The 18,627-nt window shown below is 40.6% G+C and overlaps 1 protein-coding gene across 3 annotated transcripts in view; it reads left to right on the top strand.

Annotated features, from left to right (window-relative positions):
* LOC121713550 (protein disulfide isomerase Creld1) overlaps window positions 1–18,627 on the top strand; it is a 58,465-nt gene that overhangs the window by 21,722 nt on the left and 18,116 nt on the right. For all 3 annotated transcript variants that reach the window (XM_042098240.1, XM_042098239.1, XM_042098241.1), the window contains 4 exons: window positions 1,127–1,209; window positions 3,441–3,551; window positions 14,743–14,834; window positions 15,666–15,845. In XM_042098240.1, the coding sequence (XP_041954174.1) occupies window positions 1,127–1,209; window positions 3,441–3,551; window positions 14,743–14,834; window positions 15,666–15,845 (466 nt within the window). The remainder of the gene's footprint in view (window positions 1–1,126; window positions 1,210–3,440; window positions 3,552–14,742; window positions 14,835–15,665; window positions 15,846–18,627) is intronic.

Here is an 18,627-nt window from a genome sequence, read left to right as displayed (position 1 = left end):
TGGTCTAGTACCACCAACTGACGAACAGGAAGTGTGCCAGACATTGACAACACCTTTAATTGGTTGGAAACTTTCAAAAATATTGGATATTATTATTATGATGATATTCACATGCCTAATTAATATGTGTGGTATAGCTCTACCAACTGGCAATAGAAGTTTTTCTTTTTTCATTTATTCTGGAATTCTTTAGATTAATTCAGTTTAGGTGCATGTCAACTTACTAGTGTCCTGACTTTACATATCTACACTGAAACACACACACACACACACACACACTGATCTACACACACACTTACAGAATCTGACACACAAAAAAAGGATTGTTGTTAACATGACCAGTCAAAAAACACATTAGTCTCACTACACACCACACACACACTCTCTCTTTCTTCTGCTCTCTCTCTCTCTCTCTCTCTCTCTCTCTCTCTCTGTCTCATAATCAGACACACACCGACTCAATGATGTAAATTTATGAATTTAAATATCTTGCTGAATGAACATGATATGTGTCATAAAGTCAATACATTGCCTGAAAATCCAAAAGTTGTAAGCTGAAAGCAATTTTATAGCATAATTTGTCAATGGTTGCACTGCAGATCAAAAAATGTATGTCATAAATTGGGTCACTTGGAGGCACATCATTGCAACCTACATATTTGGTGAAGTGCCACCTAGTGAGCATCATCGCCGCAGTGTAAAACGTCACACCCAACAGGAAGTGGGTACGTTTTTCCAATGGATAAAACTTGCAAAAACAAATTGTACACACATGAGATATGTGCACGGACACTTGTGAGTGCATTGTTGGTGCACGGGTCGCGGAGCCATACGTGCTCGGGCCCATCGTTGCCGCTTCCGGTCTTCTTCTACTCAGTTACAGAGGCTTTGGCCCCTGGTGTGACACACAGACTCCATAGCGCCCCCTTATGTTACGCGCAGGATTAACTTCAGCTGGGAAGATTATTTAGAAGGCTGCAGTTCAAACACAAGGTTTAGCTGACAATGTAAGCAGGCCAATTGAGAGCATATTAATAATTTATTTGCTTCATACATGGATATTCAGGTCAATTAATGTCACTGTCACATTTAATTTTAAAGGAACATTTTCTTGTGTATGTTTCAGGGTATTGAGCGAACAGCTAACAAGAACTTTGGTGGTGGGAACACTGCTTGGGAGGAGGAAAAGCTGGCGAAATATGCTCGCAGGTGGGAAACAAACTGCCACTGTTTTTGAACACCCCCCCCCCTTTTTTTAAAATTTGTACTATTGCGGCACATCATACATTCAAAATTGCATTTGTTTCATCAGTTTGTCTAGCCTGGTCCTACCAAACTCTCGTACATTTCATAATGTACAGAGAGTCTGGCCACTTTCCATCGCCAAGCGTTAACTTAATTGAAGGCGAGTACTCTGTTGAAGTTTAAAACTATTGGATCTGCCCAGAGCCACTCTGGATCTGCCTTAACCAATCACTAACATTTGGTCATGTCATGCTCAAACTAGCACACAACCTCAACGTCATCGTTCTCAGTCACCCCCTCTGTTCGCTGATTGGACAGGTAAAATTTGGCCTGAGAAAACCCACGAATATACCGAAATCCCAGACGATGTACTGAAGGAAAATTAAAATTGAGCGGAAGTACGTAGAAGGGCGGAGCCAGGCTGCAATTTGTCCCCCTCGCTTGAAAAATCCAAATGAAAACCGAAAATGAACGAAATGGGTAGAAAACAAATTTCACCAGTTTCAGAGTGAAAGCACTACTTACTTTTCTTTGAATATTACCCAAACATTTGTGAAAAGTTGTGTGAAATATCATACCAGAGACATTAAGAAAATATTTAGGTCTATGTGTCATGTAATTGGTAGCTACATGGATACAGTAATTTCCAGTGTATTTGGCGCTTTGTGTATAAACTGCATGATGGTGTTTTATGAAATTTAAAAAGGTAAAACCTTGTATTAACTGCACCCATGTGTTAACCGCAGTGTCCAATAACCCAATGAAGCAGAATAAGATCAGTGCTTTAATCATTAGATTAGATTAGATTCAACTTTATTGTTATTGTGCAGAATATATACAGAGACCTAACCAGAAGTGCAAAAAAGCAGAAAACTGCAATGTCATATACACCGTGTAGGCAGGAGGTGCATAAACAGTATAAGATGTATAGTGCAGTGTAGACAATACTATACAATTAAGAAGGTGGAATGGTTTTTAGTAATATAAAGTTTTGCATCTGAGCTCTTCATATCTGACCCACAATTTAAATCTGCAGTTGGCAAGTCTGACAGATTGAAGGGACTTAGCCAAAATGTTGAATGTTTACAACTCTCATGCCCCTCCCCCACTACCACCAAGCACCCTCTCATCGAGTTGGTGCTCGTCAGTGAGCACCAGACTGCACCACACTGTGATTGACAGTCAGATCTCACACAGCCCTGCTCTGATTGGACCAGAAGAACCGGGAGCTGAGGATTTTTGCAAAACAAATAACAGGCTCTAGGTGGAAGAAGTGCGTGTTTTTTTTCTAAAACCGGCTGATTTATGTTGTTTTGTCGGAGCATAGTGTCGGTTTCAGTGAATATAATCAAAAAAATCTTGCCAACTGCAGCTTTAATGTTTTATTTGAACGTATTGTTGTTGTAAACAAAATCCAGCTCAAATTTCCCCATGAACAGATTTGCACAACTAGGTGCCAATGGAGTGCCCATGGTTGTACTCTGTATCTGTAGATAGTACTCTTTTTAAAAAAGGAAATTTGTTATGTATTAAGATGAACTTTGTTAAATCTGTAATAAAATGGTAAATGGTCAAAAAAAGGGTGAAAACATGACCCCCTTGGTGGAAGATGTTATAGATCCGAAGCGCTTGGCAGAGATACAGTTAAGAACAAAATGATTCATACCCCTGGCAAATATTGATTTAATGTTGACTTTCTCTTGACCAATATGTTTGTTCTGATTGAAAATGACACATACCAAAAGGTTGTAAGACATAACCCAGATTGCTGTTAAAAAGGTGCAGTCTAGAATCATTGTGGAGACATGGAGAGGTTTGGTAGGTATTATAAGAACCATTTTGAGAGCTGTGAATGTAAATAAAGATGTTTCCATTGATTATCTAAAAAAGGTATAAATAATTTTGGACACACCATTTTCATAAAAAATTTAAAAAAAGATAAAAATGCTTCTTTTTTTGATTCCATGTTTCTACCACATTGTCTTACAACCTTTTGGCATGTGGTACTGTCATTTTCAGTCAGAACAAACATATTGATAAAGACAAAATCAACATTGAATCAATATTTGCCAGGGGTATGAATAATTTTGTTCTTAACTGTATATATTTTGCTCAGTGTCATAGTTGCTTTTGTTCTTATGCTCAGTATAGATAAGGACAAGGAATTTGCATAGACCATGTTTCTTTCCTTTTAGTGAAACCCGTCTATTGGAGATTGTAGAGACAGCTTGTGAGAAGTCTGACTTTGAGTGCAACAGACTACTAGAGCAGATAGAAGACCAGGTGGAGACATGGTGGTTCCACAGGTAAGTGCACCCGTTTTGCTTTCATGTCTTCAGAAGTTACTTGCATTTAAAAAAAAAAAATATGGAAAAAAAAGAAACTTTCTCAAGAGGTTTTGTGTCAATGACTGTTTTTGTCAAGTCAAGTCATTTTATTTGTATAGCACGTTTAAAAACAACAGAGTTGACCCAAAGTGTTGATGTCGATGAGGTTAGACAGGACAACATACAATTAAAAGAACAAATATTTGAGGAGCAAGGAGTTAATAATTAAATAATAAAGTGCTGCAGAGAAGGGAAATATAAAAATATAAAACAGTTGGATTTAATAGGGTCATACAAATAAATGTACATTTAAAAAGGTAGAAGGGAAATAAAAGGGAAATAATTTAAAGTAAAAGTGCAAGTCTTTACACTTCCATAGCTTGGGGGCAGCAACAGAAAAGGCATGGCATGGTCTCCTTTTGTTGAGGCGTGAATAGGGTACTAGGGGTGGCAGGAAATTCAAAATAGATCAAAATTACATTTCGTTCTCGAGCTTCAAACTCTAACGTAGAATCGACGATGTAGCCACACCCCCAATGTCACGTCCAGCATGCCAAGATCCAAAAAACACACAACGTCAACACAGTCTAACTTTAGGCTGCAACCAGTCTCAATCAATTGACCGAAATCGAAGCCCCTCTTGCTACTCTGAAATCACTGGTGTGGAAGTACAGTATTTTGCCCTTCATTCACGTCAATTAACACTACTTACTAAATTTAGCAAGTGAAAAGATGATCTAGTTACAGTCCAAAATTACTTTAAGGCATAAAATGCACATTGATAAGTGTATGCTCCATGAACACTAACCTTGGGTCTCTTCGGAATGTGCTGAAACAATTGAATTAGCATTCTGTGTTGTTTCATTTCACTAAGTTCACGTCTATATTTGATGTCTGTTCTGTTTACAACCTTGTGGTTTTTATTTCAAAGTAAAAGCCCCTGAAACAGAATAGGAAAAGGCCAAAAAAGTAAACAACATAAGGAATGCATTAATAGTAATATTTAACAAATATAAAAAATCGCTTCAAATCGTGATTTTAAAATCGAAAATTAAAACGAATCGAGAATTTGGAGGATCTTGACACCACTATAGGGTACTGACGAGAATTGTGAAGATGACCTAAGTGACCGGGGGGCAGAATAAGGTGAGAGCAGATCGGAAATGTACTGAAGTGTTAAACCATTTAGGGCTTTGAAAACTAATAATAGAATTTTAAAACCAACCTCATACTTTGGTAACCAGTGAAGTTGAGCAAGGACTGGAGTGATGTGTTTTTTCTTTTGCAAAAGCCTAGCTGCTGCATTTTGGACCATTTGTAAGCATGAGGGAGCTGAATTAGCCTGGCCTTGCTTTTCTACGTACTTCCGCTTGATTTGCATCTCCCTCCACGGCTCCGTCTGGGATTCCGGCCATTGGCCTCGCTCGCAACGGAGAATTCGACTCCGAGCCAATCAGCGAGCAGAAGGCCGGAGTTGTGAGAGACGACGTCGAGATTCTCTGTTTGAATTGTAGTCCGCGAGGAGTTGGCAAAGGCATAAGTTAATGAAGCAATTCAGTCCGTGCTGGCTACGCTTCCAAATATTCAGGAATTGAAGTCCGAACAAAAGGAGTGTTTAACACATTTTATTTCGGGCAAAGATGTTGTGGCCCTACTCCCTACGGGATTTGGGAAACATTTGATTTGTATCGCGCAGTAGCCTCTATTTGCACCCGTGTTGGGCTTTCCCCTGTGTTCCCCTGTGTCTTCTGTTTTTCCGGCGTGTGTGTGTGTGTGTGTGTGTGTGTGTGTGTGTGTGTGTGTGTGTGTGCGCGAGTGTGCGTGCGAGTGTTTGTGTCTCCCTCTCCCTCCTGTGTCATAGAATGTGTCAATGAGTTCTGATGTGTTTTGATTGGGGGGAGGTGTCCGAGAGGGAATATTTAGGGGTTCGGATAGGTTAGCGATTGATAAGGGGAGGGAATAGAATAGGGGGTTCTAAGACGTCTAGTAAGTTTAGTCAGAGTAGAAGTGGATTACGTGCGAGTGAGTTGTGTTTCGTTGTGTTGTTGGCCGATGAGTGTGAATGACGAGTGATTGAGACCGTGATTTATCAGCGATCAGTTTGTTGTTTTGTAGTGGACACCTCCTGTTGACCGAGCACTAGCCTGTACATCTATAGGAAATAAACTACCGGAGTTTTGGAACGATATATCAGCCTCCCCGTCTCCTAACTTCTCATCAGCGTTACAATATGTTATCTTCAACCTTACTGTTGAATAGTAATCTGCTATTTGCTATTCTTCCACTAACTCTTACATTTGTATCGCAAAGCTGGTATCGGTCATTTACATCTATCTTGTTCGCTCTGGTGGGGAATGGTTGTTGTAGCGCACGCAATTTCTGAGCGTTGTAGTGTAGCTTACTTCATGATAGAGCTGGCGCATAACATACGTCACAGCCAAACGTTAGCGATTGGGTGAAATCAGATCCAATCGTTTCAAACTTCTACAGAGTCCACGCATCCAGCTTGCATTCGTTCTTCAATAGCCAAGATCCCAGACCCTTGTAGAAGCGAAGCGTACCAAGGGGGTGGCAAATGGCCAGGCTAGAGCTGAATAGGTCAGCCTTAGATACAGTGCATTGCAGTAATGCAGCTTGTAAGTAATAAAACATAGATTACTGTCTCCAGGTTTTTTAGAGGTTGAAAATGACTTGACTTTAGCAATATAATAAGATGGTAAAAAGTGCCTCTCACCACATTATTCACTTACTTGTTCTCACTATATCACTTGTCAGAATTCACCAAGTTCAAAAAGCTGCAAGCTGATGTTACTCAGAGAGCCATTTCTGAGTATATCAGAGCCAGGACACACACCACAGTGCTCTGGACCTCTCTGCTCAGAGCACAAAGAGAAGTGGGGGTGAAACCAAAGTCAAGGATTCGAGGAATTGTATTTGTCACATACATAGAGATACTTTTCTAGAAACATGTAGTGAAATGGCATTTAGCTTCTCAACTTTCATAAGAAGAAAGAAGAAAGTTTTAGAAGAATTAAAAAAATATATATATTGAGAGAGAAGGGGGCAAAAACTGCAGTGTGGCATGTGTCCATGTAATGTATTTTACAGAGTTTTATATATGTTCAGGATGCGGATGGCTTGAGGAAAGAAACTCCTCAGTCTTTCTGTTTAAACCATGTGAGAACAGAGACGTTTGCCTGCCCTTAGTGGTTTGAAAAGCCCATGGTCAGGCTGCCCACTAATCTTTAATGGAGTGTAATTGCTTTGCGGTCTCCTGTAGTCTACCACCATTTCCTTTGTTTTGCTGACGTCAAGTTGTTATCGATGTTGTACAGCAGGCTGCTCAAAGCCTTGGGGGGCACCTGTGCTGATGGTTAATATGCCAGATGTAAGACCACCCACTTGGACAACCTGTAATTAGTTGGTAAGAAAACTGAGTATCCATTTGCACAGTGATGTGTTCAATCCAAGAGTCCTCATCTTTGTGACAAGAGTGAGGGGGACTATGCAAATTGGAGGAGCTTGACAGGGATGAGCAAATGAAGTTCTTCACAAGCTTCTCAAAACACTTCACTGTTGATGTCAGAGCCACCGGGCGGTAATCGTGCAGGCATGAGGTACTTTTGTTTTTTGACACAGGTGCAATAATGGATTGTTTGAAGCATGATGGAAAGACAGCTTGGTTAGATTTTATTAGATACAGTGGGTCCCAGTGAAGTTTGGACGGGTTCCTTCGGGAACTTAAATTGGTCACGGTAGTTCAAGCTTACACTTGACAAAACATTCTAATATGAAAATGTAGATGCAATTGTTGTAAGATGGTGCAGCTCCTTTAAGAAAGCACCGTGTGCAGGGATGGAGAGAGAGAAAGCGAGAGGGGATATGTGTGTTAGAACTTAGATGCGTGTGGAAAAAGTAGACATGCTGTTGAGACTGGAGCGAGTCATGTTCAAAATAATGCAAAAAATAAATCTGCAAGTGAAACCAATTATCCTCATTCATTGCAACCGCAGCATGCCTGCTTGCCGACGTTCAAACGAAAAAGATATCAAAGCACCTTTTGCGTTTGAATGTAGCACGAAAAAATGTTTAAACAGCTGGACAAATGATTTAGCTAATTGATTATAGCCTGTACACCAGCAATTGTTGAACATTTACCTGTACAAGTACATTGACAGTAGCCCAGCCTAACAAGCATGTTGCAAAATACATTGAAAGACGCAATTAATCAGAAATAAATAATGTAATCTGCAGCGCTTTATTTAACAAACTGCAAGCAATAGGAGGGTTGAGTCTGAACAACACTGAGTTTTAGACACTGAGTTTTTGATGTTTTAGAAATATTTTCAGAATAAAAATTGTCATTTAACCAATTAAGGCTGAAAACATGTAGCTACATGCAACACAGTAGAAGACTATATTGGCAAATCATTGAACACCATTCACACATTGTAGCCTATTTTGCACAGTGTCTACAGTAAATCATTCATGTGTGAAAGTCATTAGGCTGGAAGCGCTAATGTGTCTAAGCTCATTAGTCTACTTTCAATAGGCCTACTGTACAGCCTGAGAGGAGGAACATAACCTTTAGTCAGCATAGAGCAATGCAAAAGAGCAAAAGAATAAAATGAGTTTTTGTGCTGAAAACTGCACCAATTCGAAATCACGATGGTTAGAGAATGTTAAATATGTTTATTATAACATCTATAAACACATTATAGCATCTAGTTTTGTTGGTAAACGGGATACCCGTGTATAAAGAAAGTTTAACGTGTCCCAAAACAGCTATCAATTAATCACCAAACGTCTTATAAACAAGTCTTGCCAGGAGCAACACCTTGCAAAAAATGATAACAATAGGCCTAGGCCTAATAATGGTTGGAATGGAAAGATGCAAGTTAGGCCTATGTTTTAAAAAAAAATGCTGCCGTTACCCCACAGAAGTTTCAAAGTAGCCTACATCCAGAAAAACTGTTTGCTACTGGGATAAGTTTAGTTAATTTACTGGGCTATCTTTTAGCTGGGTTAAAAACAGACTCCTTGCAGAACACTTCATCGAATGTCTGTAGTAGGCTACAACTTCGATTCAATAAAAAAGATTTCTAAAGAAAAACCGTTGCATCATTACTCCTGCCTAGATTCGAACTCAGAACTGCCTGAAAGTTGCAGACCTGTTCTGGAAATACGTGCATTAACCCACTCGACCGTCAGACAACGCTATCTGCTTCGAGTAGGCCTATTGGGTAGGACTGTAGCCTACACTGGTTGCTGTGGCACAGTCTGGAGTGACCGAATTAGTTTTCCTTTGTCATATGAATGCTGTCATTTTGTTAACATTACTGTTAAGGAGATGCTGTAGGCAAAGGCTATATTTCAACCTCGTTAGTGTAGTAAAAAAAAATCAGAACTATTCACGAGGTTTCTTGGCAGCATATTTATGTTCTGTTAGCAAGCGAACTTCTCATGACTGCCGACAAAGTAGCCTACTGCCAGCTGACGAAGCTCTCATTTTAAAGCATTACTGAGAGACAGGCACTGCACAATCTAGAAATCTTGCCACTGAATCCAAAACTATGTTTAACATTATGTACAAAGCTTATAGGCTACAGTGGACTAGCATGTTGCAGGGGCTGCTAAAAACACAGAGAAACACACTGAAAACTCGGTCAATCACAGCCTTTGCTGTCGAACGCTCCGTCCGGTTCGACCACGGAACTCCACAGCGGACTATTCTGCCCCCAAGCGGCTGCAGTTGTACTTACATTTCACCCAGCTGCGTGAATCACCTTGATCGTGAATGAAGCCACTGTAGGCTAAACCCCCCTCCTGATGCCTTAAATGAAAATTCTGGTCATTTTCTCAGTGAAACACATTATATTCCCCATGATCATCGATGGCATGTAAGGTTTGAATCTCCTTCTCCTTGCTTTCCTTAAAGCTGCAATTGGCAAGTCTGACAGATTGAGGGGACTTAGCCAAAATTTTGAATGTTTACAACCAGGCTTGGAATTTCACCATTTTAGGGGCAAGGTCACTTGGCCTTCAGTTGGGCATATTTGGTGGGGGGCACAAAGGCCACATGTCAGGGCACCAAGGCCAAAGTTAACTATACAGTAGTAGGCTATTAAAACATGCTAGTCCACTGTAGCCTATAAGCTTTGTACATAATGTTAAACATAGTTTTGGATTCAGTGTATTTAGCCTATTCACAGCAGTAGACCTGCATCACTGTATGAAACATTACAAAAACATGAAACATGACATATTGCATAGAACTGTAAATCTGATCATCTAATATTTACAGATATCTAGGCTATATTTAACATTTATTTTATATTTGGCCTGTTATGAAATCATGTATTGAACAATTTAAGCACAGCTCAGCTTTAAGTCTTATCCCCTGATTTTAATATTTACCAATATCTAGGCGATATTTGTAACATTTATTTTGTATTTGGCCTGTTATGAAATCATGTAGAAAAATGTAAACATATTGTGAAATTTAAAGCCCAAATTTGGACACATGCATATCGAAATTTGCTGCAAATTCAAAACTGGATTACTCTGGAACGGCTAACTGTACAGGGGAATGCTTTACACCTTTGTGTTCGGTAAGGTCTGCTGTTTATTTTGATATATGGTTTGTCATGTGTTGAACGAAGGGTTTGTGAAGTATTCCACCGAGATGAATGGGTAGGGAGATAGGCGCAGAACCTAGAATTTATGATTCAATTTAATTTAATCATATTATTAACTTGTCTCGCGAACCGTTCACCACAGCAATTAGCAACTAACATTGTTTAAAAGCTGAGAAAAAGCTCTTTCATGTGATGTGATACTTGTAATGTCTGTATGATGTAGGCTACTTCGCAATCGCGAGTAGTTCAACTGAAAAGAATGGGTGAATTTGGACGCACTTTCTCCACTGCGTAAAAGACTAAATTAATTTGCGCTGTGAATGCTAAGATTATTTTGACAGGCCATAGGCTAATAAAATATGCTATTAGTCGAACGCAAACCAGAATATTGAAAGAAGGGGGCACCAAGGCCACAGTGGCCTGTAAATCTCTTATTTTCAAAGAGGCATCACAGCCAACTTAAGGGGCAACGACGGCCGTGGCCGCCGTGAAATTCCTACCCTGTTTACAACACTCATGCCCCTCCCCCACTACCACCGAGCACCCTCTCATCGAGTTTGTGCTCGTCAGTGCGTACCAGACTGCACCAGACTGTGATTGACAGTCAGATCTCACACAGCCCTGCTCTGATTAGACCAGAAGAACCGGGAGCTGTGGATTTTTGCAAAACAAATAACAGGCTCTAGGTGGCGGTAGAAGTCTGGGTTTTTTTCTAAAACCGGCTGATTTATGTTGTTCTGTCGGAGCATAGTGTTGGTTTCAGTGAATATGATCAAAAAAATCTTGCCAACTGCAGCTTTACCACACCAGCCCAGGTGTCTCCTCCTCAACTCCTCTGGGATTTGTTGTCTCGTTACTGGCAGTAGGCCTAGTGGTGGTCGCAAAGGTAAAGAATGCGGCCGGCAGCGTTGCCAAGTCAACATCATAAAAGCTATACGAAAAATGAGAAACTAAATAAAAAACGTGATTTAGCCACTTGGTATCCAACCCGATTTAAAAAAGGATTTACAAAAAGTTCTGTATGTCTTGACAGACAGACAGAAAATAATAGGTTACACTTCTAATATGACACCGGTGCCGACACAAACGGTAGTAACTGCATCGAATAACAACGTGGATTTCGGTGCTTCATTTCGGTGCTTAAATAGCGTTTTTTTAATTTTTTTATACGAGGCATCACTGCATGTCATGCACCATCCCTAACGTCTTGCTCTGATAGCAACACATCCAGATACAGTTAGCTAACAGTAAACACTGGATGTATAAACCAGAGGGGTGCACCACATCTGTTTGATCTACTGCCCTCTGGGAAGAGGTACAGAAGCCTGCGCTCCCGCACTACCAAACTCACCAACAGCTTCATACACCAAGCCGTAAGGATGCTGAACTCTCTCCCTCCTCTCCCCCCTCCACCCTCAGCTACATAACATCCTGGACATTGGACCCAAAAATGGCCGCCTGCACTACTCCACTTGCACACTTGCACACTTGCACACTTGTACACTTTACAACTGGTGTTGTTGTCCTGAAAACACAACACTTCTGCTGCTCTTACATAACTTGCACCACTATGCCACTTTCTTCTTACTTAGGTCAAACAGAACTACCCAAGCCTTTTATTGGCCTGAATTTGCACTAGTATTTTTATTGACTGTCTATGCACAATTTCAACCACTTTTTGCTGCTCTTATTTTTTCATTATTATATGTGCCCTCTTATTTACTTATTTACTTACTTTTTTGTTTACTTGAATGTTATGTTTGTCTGTGGACCTAAATTGCTAAAATATGTCTTGTCTTCACCGTGGGATAGTGAGAAACGTAATTTCGATCTCTTTGTATGTCTGGAACATGTGAAGAAATTGACAATAAAGCTGACTTTGACATAGGCGAGTGGACAGTGTTTGACAGCTTGCGTGAGCCCAAGTAGCTTTACTTTAAAGCGATATCACGAGCTACTGTCAAAATCTAGCGGGCCTACCTAACTACACCCAAGCAAAAGGCTATGAAACAACATCAACAGTAGGCTAGACTATACGTTACACAATATCCTTGCTAATGCACTAACTGACATTTATTTGAAATGTTATCAGCTATTTCACGGTTTGTTAAACAACATAATGGCATGATATTAATCTTTCATGTGCATGAGGCCCATAGCATCACAATGAATATGAAGATCATGTTAAAAGTTAGCTGGCAAAAACATAAATATGTAGGTTACATACCTGATGTCACTGAGCTGTCAAAGAGGCTACGAAACCATCTCTGTACGTTATCGCTAATTAAACTCCGCTGACTAGTGTAAGCGCATAGCCATAGTTGCTGTTAAAATGCCTACTAGGCTAGCGCTGGGAATCTAAAAACTTCAACACAGACATGTAGCCTAACATGTTCAAAACTACTGCATGTTATGGGTTAAGACATGACATTTCTTGAAGCATTTGGGAACACACTGAATTAACTGGAAAGTCCCTGTCAGATTAGCTTGCTTGCAAATGCCGTTGTCCATGACCTGGCAGTTGTATGGCAAGCGGTTTTAACAAACCTTATGGCAAACCGCCTACACTGGGTAAACTTGAAAGCAGAGCTTACCATTGTGTGTGCATGCATGGCAAGCTGTTTTACATTTTACTTGACGGTATCGACATAAGAGTGACATGAGACTGTCATGAACGTGTCATAAACAAGTCATAAACGTTTATGACATAACGCTTCTGTCATTAAGTGTCATTCGGTTTTTGTCATAACAAGTTAGGGTTAGGTTTAGGGTTAGGGTAAGAGGTTAGGATAAGGGTTAGGGTTCACGACCGTGTGTGTCACGACCGTGTCCTTCAGTTTGGGAACGTGCGTCCAAAATCCAAAATAAGGTGCAAGAGCCAAAAGTCCAAGATCCAACGTAACAGAGACAGAGTCCGATGAAGTGCCGAAGGGCTCAAAACGTCATGTGTGTTGGGGATTGAACTCAAATCAAATTAAAAAAAGGAGAGCAAGTGTGCAGACTTTCTCTGTTACGTTGGATGATGACTGTGTCCTGCCACTCTTATGTCGATACTGTTACCAAATAATGCAACAAAAACACTTAATAATGACTTAAAACACAAAAGACAGCAGCTACTGCAACAGGCAGCCACCAGTGTGGCGCGATGACATCACAGAAAGGAGAGGTCTTGCTGTGCTTGTGAATAACAGATGGTGCAACCCAGGGCATGTTATTGTGATGGAGCACATCTGCAACCTGAATTTTGAACTGTTGGCCGTGAGCTTGTGTCCATACTATATGCCAAGGGAATTTACCTGTGCCATTGCTGTAGCTGTTTACATCCCGCCATCAGCTGATGCCGACGCTGCGTGTGACCTCATCAATTCAGTCACCGTTAAGTTATTTACACAACATCCAGATGCCTTCATGGTGATTTCCAACTTTCCAGCAATTTGTGAACTGTTGGACTTAATGATATGCAAATGTGCATGACTCTTCTAGTTCCACAGCTCTGCCTCCACTTGGCAGATAAGATCATAACCTTCAACCAATCTCCTCACACCCACTTACACACCCATTGTTCAGCAGCAGCCTGTGACCACAAGGACAGTTAAGGAGGTGGTCAGAGGAAGCTGGGATCGGGATGTTCTCTGTGAACCCCATGGAAATGACATTGACTTAATGACAGACTGTGTAACAGAATACATCACCTTCTGCGTTGACAATGTCATATCAACTAGGAAAGTGAGATGCTTTGCCAATAACAAGCCCTAGATCACCAGCGATACAAAGGAGTCATTAAACAAGAAAAAGAAAGCCTTTAGGGATGGTGACGGAGAGATGCAGAGGAGCGTGCAGAGGGAGCTGAAAGCAAGGCTGAGAGAGAACAAGGATGCATACAGGAGGAAGCTGGAGAGCAAGCTCCAGAGTAACAATGTGAGAGATGTGTGGATGGGTATGAAAGCCATAACAGGTTTTAAGATGAAGGGGAATCAGGCTGAGGAGAGTCTGAATAGGGCCAATGAGCTGAACACAATTTTCAACAGGTTCAGTACAGTACCTTCCCCTGCCTCCCCCAGCCACTCAGACCTCTCATCACAGTCATACTGTAGCCATACCCTAATCTGCGGTATTCTGCAGCACCTTCTTAACCTCAGCATAACCAATAAACTGGATTGGAGGTACAACACTTAGGGAGGGTGCCTATGCTGTTGGAGACATCCTGCCTTGTTCTAGCTAAGGCAAGGGGAATGGTGGTGGACTTTGAGGGCCAGGCCTGAGCTAAATACCATTTCAATACTGGGTGAGGAAGTAGACATTGTACAGAACTACAAATATTTGAGGGTTCTTATAGACAATAAACTGGATTGGAGGTACAACACTAAAAAAAGTATTTCTGTATCTGTCTTTCTTACAGCTTAGTTGGCTTTGCCTCCAAAAAAAACACATTTTTGTTTGACCAGTTAAGTTGTGTAGAAAAAAGAAAATTGCTCTGACCCTTCTTTTATACAGCCTCAGAACTCTCATTGTTTTTTTCTTTATGTTCACAGGCAACTGGAGGCTCCAGATCTTTTTGAGTGGTTATGCATCCAGGAGCTTAGACTGTGCTGTCCTCCGGGACGGTTTGGGCCTGACTGTGCACGTATGTGTTCACTTATTTAAAAAGGATTTATCAAAGTGTTTTTCCTTGGGGGGAGGGGGGACATGTCATTGTTAAGCTAGAAATAGATAGGCAACAAAGGTTTAATTATCTAACCTGTGAAGAAGTAATCTAAATGTTATCAGGTCAGATTTTAGATTATATAATATAGCTTTTATTCAATTTGATTGGATAAAAATGCAATGTATTTTTTTTGCACTCACAACAGAGACAATGCTATTGATGTTTCATATAACATTTATATAGCGCCCTGACACCACATAGATCAAGTAAAAAGAGGTATAAGAAATGTACTTTTTGGTCAATTACCTTTATATCACACTGAAAGAAGTCCAACCTTAACCTTTACAAAAATAAATGTTTGCGGCAGATTTACAGAAAACCTGTGGGTGATTTGTGGGAAACAAATGAGTTAAAAAATATGGCAGAATATGGCAAATGTGTTCGCCGGTGATTTGGCGCCACACTTAGCCAATAATGGCAAACTTCAAGTTCCACTTTCCACTAAATTCCCATAGAGGCAGGCAGATTTTTATTTTTAAAGGCCAGTCAAGACCATGTAATAGATAGATAGATAGATAGATAGATAGATACTTTATTGATCCCCAAGGGGAAATTCAAGAAATATTACAAAATTAACTAAATTGGGAAATGTCAATGTAGGATATGATTGGCAAATGTGGTGAGGTATACAATCTGATAACCTATATCCTAAATACTACATGCACAGAACCAATTTACCAATATGAACATATATCTATTTCTTCTATTGCTTGAATATGTGTTAATTTTTCTATTCAATACATTTTGAAGAGTGTCCCTCAGGACCTCATGGTGTGTGTGGAGGTCTGGGACGCTGTGAAGGTGATGGAACCCGTCTTGGAGATGGAGAGTGTGTTTGTGACCCAGGGTACTCGGGACACCTCTGCCAAGACTGTGCTGATGGCTACTACAGAGATAAGAGCTCAAATGGAACACAGCCCCCTTGCTCAGGTAACAAAACATAGGTTGTTCTTTAGCATCGAGCACCAAGTATGTTGGTAAATTGCAAAATACAAAGTTGCACATATTCGAGAGGAGTGCCTAAAACCCCCCTTAACTGTTCTTTGTAACCTACGACTCGAGTGGCTTATTGCTTTTCTAAAACAGTTACTACAGCTCTGTACAGCAGTTTTACAGCACTGTAAAAAATAGAGGTTGACAGAACTCAGATTTTCTAGGCAACGTGATGCATTTGGTTTTTTCTAGGCAACGTGATGCATTTTGGAGTTTTCCTCACTTCAATTCACTGTGGTTGAGTTTACAAAGATTTTGAGTTTTGCCAACTCAGGTTTTTGGAGAGTTACATAGAAACTTTGAGTTCTACCAACTCAGGGTTTTGAGTTTTACACATACATTTTGAGTTCTACCAACACAGATTTTTCAGTTTTACCCTTAAGTTCTGAGTTCTACCAACTTCATTATATGACTTTGACATCAACTCAGTTTTTTTTAGTTCTAGGGTCTGTGTTCTGAGGGAAAAAAACAGACACAGCGACATTTTTTAGCGATAATACCCTGTAACAATTGCCATCACCCAGCACATAAGCTCATTTAGTTATTTACAGTCACATTAAGGCACAAGACTACCAGCCAATAATTATCCAGTCTCTGGGAAGATATGAAATAGGCACTGCAAATCTCATAATCACACCAAATTGCTCTTGACTTACTTACCACACAATTCAGATAGAACTCTGATATATCATCATGAACAAAAATGGGAAGGCCTCTCAGTTCTGCTGTCCTTTGATGACGCACAATGTCGTCTGTGAACATGTGTAAACAAACACACACACACACATTGTAATGCAGCAAGACTCTCGTCAAAAATCTCTGTCTATAAACATCAAATGTCAATGTTTGATTGATTTTGATGATTGAAGGTCATTTTTGTATTTGCATATAGTTTAGTTTGCGACACATTACCCACCTCTTCATCAAGTTTATTTAGCAACATCTCCATATCTGGACCAAAAGCTGCCTTCCTGGCTCGGTACAGATATCTGGACACAAGCAACAAAACAGTCTTTAATTACGATTTCCATGTCAGGGCTTAATGCGGTATAGTCATGCCAGCCTAAATCAGCCAATACATTCACAAGATTGTATTAACATTTGCAAAATTGGGGTCCTCAAACTGAAGTGAGAAGTCACCTTCAAGCTGGATTGTGTCTTTAAGTACATTGATGAGCTGGTCAACAGATGCTGGTGCCTCTGAGCAGGATTCAATGGGCTTTTTCTGGAGAAATGACTACTCCAAGTGATAAAGTCTGTAAAGGGGGGGGGGGGAGGTTAAATGTGAAATACACAAAATATACGACTATGGTTAGTTCACTGACCAAATCTATCTTAGCTACTTTGCACAAAAGTCTTCTATGAAGTCATATTTAGGGAAATAACAATAATTAGCTTACCTGAAAATCTCAAATCCGCCAATCTTCTCAACCTCTAGGGGAAACGGCTGTGCTCTTGGAGAAAGGGATGGAAACCCCGTACCGTAGTAGGCGTGTCCATGAACATGAGCAATGCACATGCCCATGAGTTTTCAGTTGAGGCAATTCAAATGAGCAATGCACATGCCCATGAGTTTTCAGTTGAGGCAATTCAAATGAGCAATGCACATGCCCATGAGTGTTCAGTTGAGGCAATTCAAATGAGCAATGCACATGCCCATGAGTTTTCAGTTGAGGCAATTCAAATGAGCAATGCACATGCCCATGAGTTTTCAGTTGAGGCAATTCAAATGAGCAGTGCACATGCCCATGAGTTTTCAGTTGAGGCAATTCAAATGAGCAGTGCACATGCCCATGAGTTTTCAGTTGAGGCAATTCAAATGAGCAATGCACATGCCCATGAGTTTTCAGTTGAGGCAATTCAAATGAGCAGTGCACATGCCCATGAGCACATGCCCATGAGTTTTCAGTTGAGGCAATTCAAATGAGCAGTGCACATGCCCATGAGCACATGCCCATGAGTTTTCAGTTGAGGCAATTCAAATGAGCAATGCACATGCCCATGAGTTTTCAGTTGAGGCAATTCAAATGAGCAATGCACATGCCCATGAGTGTTCAGTTGAGGCAATTCAAATGAGCAATGCACATGCCCATGAGTTTTCAGTTGAGGCAATTCAAATGAGCAGTGCACATGCCCATGAGTTTTCAGTTGAGGCAATTCAAATGAGCAGTGCACATGCCCATGAGTTTTCAGTTGAGGCAATTCAAATGAGCAGTGCACATGCCCATGAGTTTTCAGTTGAGGCAATTCAAATGAGCAGTGCACATGCCCATGAGTTTTCAGTTGAGGCAATTCAAATGAGCAGTGCACATGCCCATGAGTTTTCAGTTGAGGCAATTCAAATGAGCAGTGCACATGCCCATGAGTTTTCAGTTGAGGCAATTCAAATGAGCAGTGCACATGCCCATGAGTTTTCAGTTGAGGCAATTCAAATGAGCAATGCACATGCCCATGAGTGTTCAGTTGAGGCAATTCAAATGAGCAATGCACATGCCCATGAGTTTTCAGTTGAGGCAATTCAAATGAGCAGTGCACATGCCCATGAGCACATGCCCATGAGTTTTCAGTTGAGGCAATTCAAATGAGCAATGCACATGCCCATGAGTGTTCAGTTGAGGCAATTCAAATGAGCAATGCACATGCCCATGAGTTTTCAGTTGAGGCAATTCAAATGAGCAGTGCACATGCCCATGAGTTTTCAGTTGAGGCAATTCAAATG

The sequence above is a fragment of the Alosa sapidissima genome, chromosome 7, assembly GCF_018492685.1.
Source record: "Alosa sapidissima isolate fAloSap1 chromosome 7, fAloSap1.pri, whole genome shotgun sequence".
In the NCBI taxonomy this organism is placed as follows: Eukaryota; Metazoa; Chordata; class Actinopteri; order Clupeiformes; family Clupeidae; genus Alosa; species Alosa sapidissima.
The sequence above is the reverse complement of the archived record's forward strand: the minus strand, read 5'-3'. Positions and strand labels throughout refer to the sequence as shown.